The sequence below is a fragment of the Typopeltis vanoorti genome, chromosome 5 (genome assembly GCF_054136105.1).
Source record: "Typopeltis vanoorti isolate ZY-2024b chromosome 5, IOZ_Tvanoo_1.0, whole genome shotgun sequence".
Taxonomy (NCBI): domain Eukaryota; kingdom Metazoa; phylum Arthropoda; class Arachnida; order Uropygi; family Thelyphonidae; genus Typopeltis; species Typopeltis vanoorti.
In genome coordinates, this window is record NC_143553.1 from 87,926,415 (window position 1) to 87,941,799 (window position 15,385).

The 15,385-nt window shown below is 33.4% G+C and overlaps 1 protein-coding gene across 1 annotated transcript in view; it reads left to right on the forward strand.

The window, feature by feature from the left end:
* LOC150106628 (teneurin-m-like) overlaps nucleotides 1-15,385 on the forward strand; it is a 281,208-nt gene that overhangs the window by 236,178 nt on the left and 29,645 nt on the right. Inside the window, exons 19-21 of the mRNA XM_090392589.1 lie at nucleotides 9,202-9,342; nucleotides 9,473-9,722; nucleotides 13,545-13,780. Coding sequence (XP_090248715.1) covers nucleotides 9,202-9,342; nucleotides 9,473-9,722; nucleotides 13,545-13,780 — 627 coding nt within the window. The remainder of the gene's footprint in view (nucleotides 1-9,201; nucleotides 9,343-9,472; nucleotides 9,723-13,544; nucleotides 13,781-15,385) is intronic.

Sequence of the window (15,385 nt, forward strand, 5' to 3'; positions counted from 1 at the left end):
CGGCATAACTTCTTGTTTGCTTTTGGGTGTCTCTATTATTGGAGGTCTCCGACTGTGGCCGCTGAGTCTCCGGTTTTGATGTCTGGGCCTCTGGTGTTCTTGTACTGTAGGAGGAGGGCTGATTGACTGCCTCCATCCGTCTGTTCTTTGGGTGCTGAGTACATCCCTTGTAGTTCGCAGGTTGAGGGCCACTGCAGTTGGCACATTTGGCCGATGTGGTCCTCGGCTTTGTGCAGGTATTGGTTGGGTGGCTGTCTCCACATTTTAAACATCTATATTCCGCTCTGCATTGATTCTGGGCATGGCCAAACTTCTGGCACTTGTGGCACTGCCTAGAAGATGATCTTTTACGGAGTGGTTCCGGTGTGACGATGAGACCACAGACTGTTTTTAAGTTGTAGATATCCTTGTATATTTTATGAATCTCTACTAAAACTAATGGCATGGGAGTTTTGCCTGCTTTGTACATTCTGCTAACCTTGACTGGAGGCAGATCCTGAGAATTTAGGTCAGCAGCTATTTCTGCTGTGTCAATGTCTTCACAGACACCACGAAGGACCACTTTTAAGTGTTTTTCGGAGCTGAGCGCAAAGGTATGATACTGATGTCTCTGTCGTCAAGTTCTTTGGTCAACCTTCTATAGTCTGTCACTGTTGCTGGCTGGATCTTTATGCCTTAATCCATGTTTTTGGCCTTAATAAAGTCAATATGCAGATTGGACATCGTGGATCTTAAAGCTGCCCACTTATGCTTTTCTCTAAGGATGATCGGAGGCACCTTTTCTTTGGGAGAAATAGCGGCGTCCGAACCCTGAGAATCCTGTTCCATTTCAGTGTTGTCATTGTGCATTCATCTGTTGTTCTTCGCTTTTTGCGTGTGCGCACTTCTACAAAGTCTGAAGGAGTAGAAGGCACCGATTCTAAATGATCTTCAGCGACAACGTCTGAGACACATTCGGGGGGAAACGTGTCATACAGTTTCACTTTTCCCGGCCAATTATCACTCAGCAGCTTTCCTAGTCTGAGGAATTCCATGTATACTTCCTCGAATTTGGTCTCATTCAGAAGTTTTGCCATTTCAATAATTTAAATTGTGTTAAGACACAGATGGAGAAAGAGTAGAGATTTCTCAGGTGTCCCGAGCAGGTAAAGCTGATGTCTCTTTGTGGACCCTCAAAAATCCTGTGGACTTTTGAGGGTCCACTAGCAAATCCCGTAGACACTCTTAGGTGTCTACCAGCAATGAAATGTCACTATAATAAACAAAGGGGATACTAGCGGCTGTAGGCCTAGCGAATCGCCCTTGTAATTACAAATGACTTACCTGGATAAAGCACTATGGAAAATAAAGTGACTGTTTATGGTAGTAAGCAATTAACTACTATTACTGATGAATAAGCATAAATAAATCGCTAAAACATATCAATCAAATAAATGGCTAAAAACATATATCAATCAAATTCACAATTCATCATCAATAATACACGACACGAAACACTAACACACAAGCCGCTATCTTTTCAACCAACCTTGTGTCTGTAACCTTATAAGGACTGGCTTAAAGGGGCGAAGCAAGAATGCTTTTCATCTTCCCCATTATCTGTAGAGGACAGTGTAGGGATAAGGTGTTATTGAGCTATTGATGCTCTGATCATGGCAGGAGGGTAACAGCAATAGCCAAGCCTCAGTTAGAACTTCATTGGCTACAGCATTGCCATCAATTACCCTCCAAGGGTATTTAAGTTCGACCATTGTGTCTGTAACATATATTAATAATTCATTTATAAAATAATACTACATATTTTTATGTGGTGTTCGATTAATTATAAACTTTATTATACTTTATTTAAAGGCTTAATAACTTATTTGCCTATAGTGTATCATAATCAGCATCCAGTAAAATTTTTAAAAAATCTGCACATTTTGGATTCTTTAAATCAATTATATATCGCATGTTTTTCAAACTAAAGTAAACGGTATTTCTCAATCGTTCTGACATCAAATTAAATAAGCCGCTAGATGTCGCTATATTTCAAATACTACGTATGCCTCAAAGCAAATTATTTAACAATCTAGTATGTGTGTGTCATATACTGTATTTACAAAGTAACCGAAATGTAAATAAATCATTATGAAATTATACTGCCGATTTTCACGTAGTATTCTATGAAATAAATAAGTAAAGAACATGAATTATTGATTAACATATCAAGTTGTATGGAAATCGGTTTTAGTCTTTTATTTTGAGGATAGACTGCCAAAGCTTTGGAGCATTGGAGATATGGTTCACTGCTTCATTTAAAAGAAATCGCAAAGTTCCTTGGTTCATTTTCAAAGAAGTAACTTGGTAATTTTCAGCTGTCAACGAACAGAACTTTGAGTTACAAGTGAAAACGTCGCATTGGTGAGTGCATTGAGAGTATTTCTAGACAAGATGAATGTTATTACTTAGTATTAGCAGTAATACATATACACAAACAAGGCACCAAATCTAAGAGAGTGAAATTCATCAATGCAAGGTAAGTTCAATACTTTGGTTGTAACGACACAGTTCGCAACATACATGCGACTCGGCGAAAATGAAAATGACTTTTCTCTTTCGCTCAATCCGTCATTTCCGTTTGCCACTGGCTGGAAACAAGCACAATTTATCCAATAAACAAAGATCATTATGGTACTAAATCATTTGAATAAATATGCAACGTAGAACAACAGTAAGGAAATTTGACATAAGAAACCGTACATAATTATATCTCATTAACCCTGTTTTTAAACCAGTTTCAGGTATTAGTTAACGGATAATTACTTCACGCACCATAGGCAGAGAAAGGTGACGGAGTGACATCTTAACTGTGTATAAAAAGAAGCAAATTTAAGATTGCAGCTTACCAAGTAAACATTGGGTAATATAATACTGGTTATTGTCTGTCCACTACTGTAAGGATACTGATGTGTTTAAGCAATTATTTATGTAAACAGTGGACTTTAAGTGCCGTATATGTTGACAGTAATCTTTTAAAATGCAGTAGTTTCGTTACATATTAATTAACTGATCGTTAATTGGCTGTGTGTGCGTGCGTGCGTGCGTGTGTGTGTGTGTGTGTGTGTGTGTGTGTGTGTGTGTGTGTGTGTGTGTGTGTGTGTGTGTGGCTTTGCTGGTAGACGTCATTGTGATCACTGGTGGTTATTAATTTTCACCCACAAGCTTCTGTCGTTTACAATTAGGATAAAAGCTACTTGTCATAGATAAGGTTGATGACAGCAAATGTGTTTTTGTTCAGTTTCCGTATGTGAAGATGCATGTTTGTGGTCGTTTGGATAAAAGTATTAGAATTAATCTATGTCCTCCACTCTTCTCGTTTTACTTTATCTTACTGTTTTCCCTTTTTAAATTAATACATTCTCTCTCTCTCTCTCTCTCTCTCTCTCTCTCTCTCTCTCTCTCTCTCTCTCTCTCTCTCTTTCAACATACCATGGGCTTTTATGATTCTAGTTTAATACATATAAACTATTACACAGTATAGTTTCCATATGAAAACCAGACGATATATAATTGACTGTTCTGGTACTTTCTTGTTCAGTAATAAATCAAGGCAATCCTTGAACTCTTAAAAGATTTTTATGTTAACCTATTCCATTCATGGCCTGCTTTTGATGCTTTTCTTACGCAGTTCCAACTAAAACTGACACTAAACTTTCTTTCATTTAATAAACCAAAGAAATATTTCCTGTGTCATTTCACAGTAATGGTCTATAAATCACCTCTGTAAGATAAAAATGGGATTTGATAATTATGATCACTTTTCACTTTGTAACTTTGAATGTTTGACTTATTTCCCAAAAAGAAATGAATGTGAAGATAAAACACAAGTTTTAAGAAATTAAAGAAATTAAGAAACATTTTAAAAAGGTTAAACAATGCATTTATTTATTTAAATTAAGGGTTTGGTTGTTTGGAATTACAATCAACTAGGATTGACTATGTGTGATAAATATATTTGTCGGAAGGGCTTGCCTGTTTTAGGGATGAAAAACCCGAGTTTCCATGTGAAACAGACTAAATTCACTTCAAAATTCCTTATAAAGGTCCCCTAGATTGAATTCGAGATCCCAGGACAAAAGAAGGGGAGATGTAGTGAATTACTCAACTGTATTACGGAGGCATTCTTAAAATAAAGGAGCAATTCGAATGTTTCAATTACTCTAAAAAAAAAGTAACGCAATAAGATCTTTTTATAACCATTTACAGTTACATTGGTATTAGAATCGATCACATACTAGGAATTCTAGAGAATTTTTTTCCAATCAAAACTGACTTATTCTTTTGTGTAACGGGGACACAAGTAGGTAAAATACTGTGTCAACAAGTACTATATAACTATTTATTTTAAACAAAAACTGAAAACAATTAGGGAAAGGTATTGTAAAGGAATAGAGCGACTGACTGCGCGTACATCCTACGCTAACACAAGTACAGCAGCGACATCGTCATTACAGTGTGTGTGTGTGTGTGTGTGTGTGTGTGTGTGGTAGCGTTGGCTTTCGAAAAATTGTGTTTTCAAGAGACCTTTGAGCTTTTATTATACACTGGGTCGGAGATGTCGTTCCAAACAACATGCACAGAGATACAATGTGGACTCTGCGGAGGCAACGGTAGATTGTGTTAGAGAATAAAGAACTCTTGGGTTTTCTGCTAACCTTTATTTAAGTAAACATCGTTACTGAAAGAGATGAATATATTTAGCATCGTCAGGATACCGGAAGTTTCACTGTGTATAGTCAATGACTTCGTTCTCCTCCGCCTTCCTTAACCGTGTGTGATGTGACTTTCAGTACATCGGAAAAGTCTTATTCAGATACTATGAAATTCCACCGTTGAGCAATTTCTGTAACAAATATGAGGGAGTAATAGAAAAAAAATGATGTGACTATTAATAGGATTTATTTCTCAGAAACAAATGATAATACTTCTTTTTTTTATTAAAATAATAACCATCCACTAAAAATATATCCACCCACGAAAGGCTACCGATCTTGTATAATAATCGTGGTGAGCTAAGGTTTAAAGAATTTATAAACTCACCTTTAGAAATGACCGAACATGGAACTTGTTTATCCTACGTCATACCTCTAATAAGTAGGATTGTGGTCACACACTGAGCGATGAATATGATGTACTGTTCTAGACTTTCCCAAACACCTGTGCAAAATGCAATGCCAATCCATAGTACAGTGTTTCTCAAAGTGGTATGCGAACCCCCCCTCCAGGGGAGTACGTAAAAGGTCTTCAGAGGGTACTTGGCAATTTTCGGCTATGCATCATTAACGCATGGAATCATTATTAAGAAAAAAAAAGAATTATTTTAAACGTATATATTTCTCAATAAATTATATATTCTGTATGAATTCTCCTACTCAAATTGTGAAACTGCTTCGTTTAAATAGGTTGGAAATTCGCGGCGTTTATATGCGAAACTGAATCTTCGTTCAGCTTCGTATATGAACGTAAGTTGCGAGTTTGCAACAACGCGAAGAACGTACGTTAGCGATTAATAAAAATAATTATATGAATCATTAGTAGATGAAATTGAGATGGTTAAGTAGATATTAATCAATGCTTCATTATTTGATCATATTACAAATTTGTTATTAATTAAAATAACGATTAATATGTTTGTACTACTTTTAAATGATACAATTGCTTTAATAATATACGGACGTTATAACACCTATAATAAATATTATAATTTTTAGCTTTCAAATTCTTAAGTATGGTTAAAGATTGGATTTATAAAACTCACAAAAGAGAGCAATATAGCAGATACAAGTAGCTGTAAGCAACAAGAAAAGATGATATCAACAATATCAACGTTGATATTGTATCTGGATCAAATGAAATTGATAAGGATGTGTCGTCTGACATCTTTAAAGTACTAACTAGGATAAAGATGAAAAATCTTCTTAAGTACGATATAAATTACTTGAATACAACGACCAACCAACATGCAGAAAATTTTCAAAATAAACTAAAAACATTAAATTAATCTCAAAAAACGATGCAGATCGTGTCAGGAGGTGAAACTAAGAAGGCTTTAGAAGCTTCATATCGTGTGTTATTATTAATAGCAAAAAGTGGAAACAATTGGTGAAACTTTGGTCATGCCTGCAGCAAAAATAATAGCAGAAATTATGATCGGAGTTAATGCAAAAAGGTCTTTTGATCGGATTTGCCTTTCAAATTGTACTGCTCATCGAAGAATCACTGAAATGGCTGAAAATATAAAGCAAACATTGTTATCCGATATACGTAAGAGTCGTTATTATGCGTTGCAGGTCAGTGAATCCACTGACATTACAAAGTTTGCAAATTTAGTATTCGTTAGGTACGAAAAAATCAAGAACTTCATGAAAACCTTTATTTTGCCAACCCTTGCCAGAACATACAACAGGAGAAGAAATATGCAACAATATAAATACATTTATGCATCAAAACAAGCTTGTTTGGAAAAGTTGTGTTGGAATAAGCACGGAAGGAGCGAAATCCTGGTCGGATCTAAAAAAGGGCTTGTTTCAAGGATTCAAGTTGTTTCACCAGATGCAAAATTGACACACTGCTGCATACATAGGAAGGCTTTGGCTACAGACCTAAGAAACGTTCTGGATGAAGCTGTAAAAATCAAAAATGATACCAAAGCCCTTCCTCTAAATGCCAGACTTTTCTTTCAACTTTGCGACTTTTCTTCCAACTATATACCACTGCTTTTCCATATCGATGTTCGTTGGCTTTCTCGTGGAAAAGTCCTTATTCGTTTATTTAAACTTCGGAATGAACTACAAGTTTTTGTTAATGAAAATTTTGAATTTAAAATCATTTACATAATTGGAAATGGCTCAGTCAATTAGCATACCTGGCAGATATATTTACTGTATTAAATAATCTCAATTTGTCTTAACAAGACAAGGAAATTTATATATTTCATGTTCAAGATAAAGTGAACGCCACATTGGCAAAGATGAAGTTATAACAAAAGCGGGTTGGTAATGGAAAATTTGACGCGTTTTTCATCTCTTCATGAATTGCTAACAAGTTCAAATTAACAAATTGACGATGATATGAAAATTACTATCACGCAGCATTTACAAAGTTTACAAATGAATCTAGAAAAGTATTTCCTCGAATTGGACATTAATACTGAGTGCATAAGATACCCTTTCAATATCAACAAATTTATGCCGAAGGGTCTGTCGCCAATAAAAGAAGAACAACTTTTAGAACCAGCTTCTGATGGTTTCCTAAAAATAGATATAACGAGAATACGTTATTATCATTTTAGCTACAAATACAGAATGAATTTCCTGAATTAACAGATAAAAAAGCTTTAAGGTTCAATGTTTCATTTCCAAGTTCATATCTGTGCGAAGTTGGATTTTCGTCCTTGTAGATATTAAGACGAAGAAGAGGAAACGCATCATAGATGTCGTATCACATCTGAGATTGAAATTAACAACTATAGAGCCAACGTCTGCTGAAATTTTATCCGACGTAAGCAATTCCGCTCCTTTCATTGATGATAAAGTATTTAAATTAAGTAAAAATTCATAGTATCTTTGTAAATTTTGTTCTATTAAAAATAAATCTTTTTTGTTTACATGTACTGCTAATTCAAATACAATAGACATTTACAATAAAATATACTTTTTTATTTTTTTATTTATTATTATTTTGATAAGGAGTACTTGGTAATAATGAAAATTTAAGAAGAGATACACGGATATGTGAAACACTGCCATAGGCTATTAAGTTGGAAACGGGAGATGCCATCCACTTGATGAACCAAGTAGTTAAAGTGTGTTCAATTATGTTTTCTCAATGCCAACAATCTTCTTCCAGGCGGTTGTACATTATATTTGAATTGCTTTTATACATACACCGATTATCAATACAATTGTTCGTGACTCAGTAAATATAGTCACATATAGGATGAATTTGCTTGTTAAATTTTGAAGCATTTCCAATGCAGTTGATTTGACAACACCTGCTATATGTTCATATAGCTCAATAGTTCTTATAGTTCTTATAAGAACTGGGCGATGGACTGAGTCCTTGACTCTTTATCCCGTCATCTGAATGAAGTGAATCTGTGTGGATGGAGTGTTATTGAGCTAAGCGGCTCTAATCATGGCTGGGTAGCGTCAATAGCCGAGCCTCAGTTAAAACTTCATTGGCTGCAGCATTGCCATTTGTTACCCTGGAAGTGGAAATTCGAGAGATATAGCTCAATACCCACTTACTACTTATAAATAGGTCATATTTAAAATTTAAAATAAGTGGTGTTTTAGAAACAAAATGCTTTAGCAAATGATATTATTCAAAAAGAATTTATTTTTTACTTTTATTACATAATAATTTTATATCTATTTAATTTTATTAATATTTTAATTTTACTTATAATAAATTTATTAATTAAAAACACAAATCATTAGCCGCGTTTGTAAGAGTATATTACTTATATCATTCAGTAACAATTTCGGTTTTTAATTGTAGTCGGTTTCATTTTTACATTTATAATAAAAATTCATTTTACCTTTTTTTTTTATTAAAAACACAAAATACAGCTTTAAGGTACTTTAACTTGCGGATGTGAATTAAATTAGATGAAATATTGAAATAATTATGTAATAAAAAAAAATAAATTCTTATTATTTTTTATTGATGATAAATCAATAAAAAATAATAAGTTATCCCATAAATAACGTATACACCCCGATAATTATAATTACTTATATAAATGAAAAAAAAATATATTGACCATCAAAAGCTGACAACGATGTTTTGTCAAACTAATGTTAATAAAAAAAGTTTTAAAATTTAAAACATTTCATAACTATTTATTGTGTATTCTTTTGGTTAATTGCGAGAATATTTCGTCCTAAATAAGTACAGAGGATCTCTGCTATTCCAAGTGTGAAATTCGATAATAAGCAATTACCTATTAATTAATTATTTATTAAAATAGCATCGATATTTTCTGTTTCATTTTTATTTGTAAATAATGTAGGCTTTTATTTGTGAATAATGAATAATGTTACCTTAAATTATTTTAAGATAACTTGTCTTAAAATAACAAATCAATCACTTATTTTATGAAAATGCAAACAATAAAATATTAGGTGCAATTATTTAATAATCTTCAATCTTTAGTTTTTGTAGGATATGATTATGTTGAGTGCAAGCGAACCATCTGGATAGCTTACTCAACTACTCTGAAAGGATATGACATGGATACATCGGAATTAGGAGGTTGGAATCTGGATATTCATCATAGATATAACTTCCATGAAGGTTGGTTATCTTCAAGAACTTATCGGATTAATTTTAGACGTAATAAGTACCAACCTAGATAGAAATATGTGTCACTTAAAAACATTTTAATAAAATAAATAAACGTTTTTATTTATTTTCCTCTTCGCAGGAGTGTTACAAAAGGGAGATGGAACAACAGTTTATTTCCAGCAACAACCAAGAGTGATTTCCGTTTTAATGGGAACAGGCCAGCAGCGCCCTCTGTTATGTCCAGAATGCAATGGCATGGCAAGAGACAGCAAGCTACTGGCTCCTGTGGCGTTAACAAGCGGACCTGATGGTAGTATCTACGTTGGAGATTTCAACCTGGTTAGACGAGTGACACCTAGCGGCCAAGTGTACACCGTATTTAGGATGAGGTAATAAGTTATGTTTAAAAAGGGAGTTAAAATTAGAATTATTTCTCAGTGAAACAGAAGATTTCATATCGAGACTTATTATACAATAAAATGGCCGATCGAAGTTGAGTATAATTACAAGCAATTCAAGTAATCACTCTAATTTCCGACCACAGCTATTAGAACGGCTTTATACCCGTCGAACTTGTATTTATTGGAAAGATATAACAGACAGAGCTAGGAATTCGTATTACAGGTTTCTCTTTAATATAATATAATGACAATTTCTAGAAAAATTTATTGTATCTATTTTAGTTCATTCATTAAGTATGATTTTTGTGCTCTCTCGAGATGAATTGCTGCTACTTGTAATGTTTAGTTGTGCTTTTCTGAAAAATACAGAAAGGATTTGATCTACTTTCATTTTATTCCCGAAGTTTCTGCTAGACGATTTCGTAGTCATTATTTTCCCATTAAAGTCTTTAATTCATGAAGGATTTATTCGTAACAATAAGATGATTGATATTTCTAGGCGAATACTCAAAGCTATTGACTTGTTTATTTTATTGTGAAAGTAAATTATACGTCTAGTACAAAACACGGAAGCTTCGTAGAGAAGCCTGTTTCAGATACAGAAAGAATAAATAGCTTTTGCGGCATTGTACAGTACACAATGTTTGGACAAATTTAATAGATTAGGCTACATATGTATAAAGGCTAGTTTACAAAGAAGTAAAAAAAAAAAAAAAAACCGGCGTATCTTAATTACTAAAATTGTCAATGATGAACCAGAATAAAATTTCTTTCTCTATTAAGAACTAAAACAAAATTTAACTGAATGAAGAACTAAAATAAAACGTGTCAGAATGAAGAAGCCATTATAAAGGACATTAGTTATTTTACAAATAAACTCGCCTGCACACTTTAATTCAAGCCATTTTCAGCGAAGTGTTCTAAAAGAGATGCATGAAACGGCGTCGCTTTATTTTATGAATACCTTTAATTCAGAAGAATGGAAATTCGCATTAATTTTCTATTCAGAACAATAATCATTGTCCTCCAGTTAAATGTGCTAAAACGCTATCGTGTTGTCTGTGCATATTAACGTTAATGGGAGTCGTGCACACAAGCCGAAAGAGCATCTCTCGGATTGACGTTTCCTTAGGTTCCCAAAATGGCTTCGTGAGGACTTAGAGAAAAGAAATGTCACCCATGAACATTGTTCCATGGGAAAAGGCAGTTTAATCGCACGTGATGAGAGTTGACGCTAAAGGGAGGACCGGAATTTATAATTACATCACAGCTGGAATATCCAAAGGCGTCTTTTATCTAACTACATGGAAATTTTCTGAAACGTAAGAGTTATTTTTGCCTTCATTTCTGTAATTAACACGGCTCCTTTAAAAATTCTTCCCTCATTATCCCCTAAACAAAAGGAGAACAACGCAGCTCTAATGTACCCTAAGTGCTTTATGATAAAAGCGTAATATGTGGTGTAATAATTTTGGTAACTTCGTTTGTGTGTGTGTGTGTGTGTGTGTGTGTGTGTGTGTGTGTGGCTCCTAATTATGCAGTTGTGCAAATTAAACACGCCAGAACACGCGTATCTAACACATCATCAATTATGTTATTTTAGTTTTAGTTTTAAGTTTTTATGGATCTATTTACAAAGTGTGACATCTTGTGTGGTCATTTTCTCCTTTAAATATTGTTAAAATATGCTAGTTTAACAACGTATTTCTGTCTTACGACGTACTTAAATTAACAATGCTTAATTTAACCTTGCATTGCTATTTTATGTTTCTATTATCTCAAGACCACTACATCCCTTAGAAGAGTGCTTCACTGCAATACGTTTCAGAATATCTGCGGCCATGCAGAGAAGCATTATTCATGATGAGGTTTTTAATTCGTGCTGTTGCTCACTTTATAGAATAATACTTGGATTGTATTCCTCTTGAAAATGAAAGCCTGACAATGAGATTATGTTAGAGACTATTCTTCTGCTAATATTATGTTAATAGTATTTATTTGTAATGCTATTTGTTAGTTATAATATTATTTTCGATTAACTGCAACATGTATTAATAAACGGTCATAATAATAATTATAACTGTTAATTAATACTATGATTATTTATTAACTGTATAATTATTTACTAACTGAATATTGTAAGTAACATTAATACACACATTATATATTTATATCAATTGCATGAATTACGCTAATTATTATATTAATTAATTATAACTGTGCTGAATCACTTAAAATTTAGCAGTGTTGCCAAAATTTTACATTACATGCATGTACTTTATTTGGGAGGTAATAAATTGTTATTTTCTAGTATTATTTGTAATATTTTGTAATATTCATTTCTATTGATTTATGTGCTATCCGGTGGCTGTATTTTGCGCTGTCTCCGCCTGTTAAATGACCGATAGTTACGTTAACATTACTCTTGTCTAGAGCCGCCAACAGGACTCGATTGTCTGCACTTGGAAAATAGTGTATGTGACCTAATGAACATTCCTAGGTTTTCGACTCTGTCGCTAACAGCAATATATATTACGGTGGAATGCATTGGCTTCTTACAAGAATAGGTTGAATGACGGAACTCTGGTGTGATGTTAATACCAACGTATATTAATCATCCCATGTTGACTCTATGCGGCGATCATTAATCTCGACCATCACACTCCAGACCATGCATCTTGCTGATATTGGCATCTCTACGCTAAAGCGAATGGCCTTATTCCATCCTTTTCACAGTTCGGATCTGATGTCATCATTAAAATCTTTTTTTTTTCCTGTTTGGTTAAATGATGGTGGTTAAGATGATGATGCTTTGAGTTTACCCAAGGAATGAACACAAATCTATTCTAAAATGACAGTTTAAAAATAGTTATCGTGTTTTAGATTTTTTTTCTTTATTAATAGAAACGCTTATTGTCTCGCATTAATATGAAAATGCACACCAGTGTTCTATTTATTTTAATAATTCTCTATGAAGTATTTCATTCAAAAAGCTTACACTTATATTGCTTACTTGTTAACCCCTCGCCAATGATTCTGTCATATTTTAGCATTCCATCTGTCTACTTGTTTTGAGTGTGCACTGTATATGAACAAGTCCACGGATGTTTGTTTAATCAATAGTGTTTCTCTGATTTCAAGGTATCGTAAAAGTTTCAAGATGACTAACGAAGAGATTAAAGATGACAGAGAGGGCATAGTAAGTAAATTTAAAGAAAATGGATCGAACAAACAGTTTGTTATCACAAAAGAAGCAGATAACCCATCATTAAATACAACTCCTGTCGATGATTTTTATCTGAAGAGCAAGAGTCAGCAAAATTTCTTATCTGAAAATCCTTACAGGAGACTAGAAAGATAACCGTTTGTAGCTTTCTTAGAAATGTTTCCAGTCTTTCCTTTTGTCAAAGCTCAAGTTTCATCTGAAAGAGTTCTTCCAATTAAAAAGAATGCTGTACGAGGAAACAAATGCTGTTCCAAAACAAAGTCTTTTCGAGTTTGTTTAGAGGTGAAGGATCTCTCTTTGGAACAAAAGAATACGTGTTTAGTACAATATCAATGCTGATAAAAGTGTTACGATGTTGTTTCACTCTTTATTGTCTGAGCACTATTGCATCATTCGTTCAACCAGAAATTCATTCTAACATGTAAAATATTTAATCCAGAAAGCAAACGTATAGAGCTATATGCTGCATTATGTCACACATAAAATTTATACACCATTTTTTTTATAGAATACTATTCTCTCTTATTGATACAATAAATATTTGGTCCATGTTTTACATCTATAGTGACGTTTGTATGTTCCAGAACCACTGAGATGGCTACCCAGTACCACATTACTCTAAGTCCTACTGACGGTCATCTGTACATTTCCGATCCTGAACGTCATCAGATCCTAAGGATTCATTCCTTGGATAAAGTAGAGGATCCTGACTCGAATTTTGATGTGGTAGTTGGTAGTGGTGAAAGATGTCTGCCAAGAGATAAAGATAATTGTGGGGATGGTAAACCAGCTCTGGAAGCAAGAATAGCATACCCGAAAGGTAATGAAGAAATTTATATTGTTAAGAATTTTAAATGCAGAATTCTGAAGGCTTGTTAATTTTAATATTTCTGCCATACGAGATACCTTTTTTATGAATGATAAATATGCGGAATAATTGTGAATATCAGATCAAAAGATTTATGATTATACGCATATATCACATAATCATAGCTCTTGATAATGATTTATGATTATCCTAAAATCATAATTATGATTTACCCTTATTATCTGTCTGGAACCGTTTAGGTCAGTGCCTTTGATTGGTACGTTTCCTAATATAATTTGATTGAGCAATATGTTTCCTTTCTCCCGGTGCGTACGTCAAGCGAATGTTGTTAATAAAATTGTTAAATCACGATTAATGAAATGATTCCAGTGGAATGATTTCAGCTGTCGCTTAATCCACTAGGATTCTCCTAAAACAGAGACATTCTGTCTTTCCAATTTCTGCCTTACTGGATGGCATAGCAGCACCATTAATTAAATGCGATGAATCGAACACAATTATTAATTAAAATTACCCATTAGGCTAATTAATAATAATGCTAAGAAGTATGAATCGGTCTGATGAAAGAATTAGAAAGGAGATGGGAATTTAAAAATCCCTTTGCGCATTTCCATTTGCCATAAGGAATCGGAAATAGAGTTGAATGAGCCATCATTCAATCCCTTTCAGAGGAATGTTTCGCACTGATTCTGCTTCTCATTTGTAACTGACTCCATTCTTTATTCCTTGTGAGATCGATATTTAATATTAAGTATAACCATGAATAAATAAAGCAAAGACGGTTGTTCTCTTACCTTTTAGATCTTTAATTTATCGTCTTCCCTAGACAGAAAATAAATAGAAAGAAAATAGTCTCTCGATTCCACGTTACAGAATGCTTTTAAACTATCCCTGGGAAAGATATTGGGCAGTAAATTAATTTTGAGTGGATTTGGCAAATATTATGGTGTTACACTGTACTTTTTATATCTCGGATGAATGTTTACAAAGTGATCTGCATCCCAGAAATATATTATTAATGTTATTCGGTTACGAACTGATTAGAGATGTGAAATATCATTTGGTGATCTGAAATATTCTTATATTCGCGTTATAATGAAGCTTCTATTTGTAAAAAAAAAAAAAAAGGTTAAACCATTATTTGGATATTTTAAAAAATAAATAAAAAAGAAGAAAATATTTGTTTAGTATAATATGCTACTAATTACTTAAAAATTCTTATTATTATTGGAATATTTCAGACTTTGATTAGAATATATTGATACATCACTTTATTTTTTAGATAAAACAAGTATTCCAATTGATTGGGAATATCGCAAAATGAATTCAATGCTGTAGCTAATGAAGTTCTAACTCAGGCTCGGCTATTGCTGTTACCCTCCTTCCATGATCAGCGTTTTAATAATAGCTCAGTAACACCTTATCCCCACACTGTCCTCTACAGATAACGGGGAAGATGAAAAGCATTCTTGCTGCACCCCTTTAAGCCAGTCCTTATAATGACTATAGCAAAATGAATTCTTTCTTTAAAGTAAATTTTTATTCCTATTTTAGAGTTTGCTTATAAGTAAACTCTAAAGTATCCGAATTTGAAAG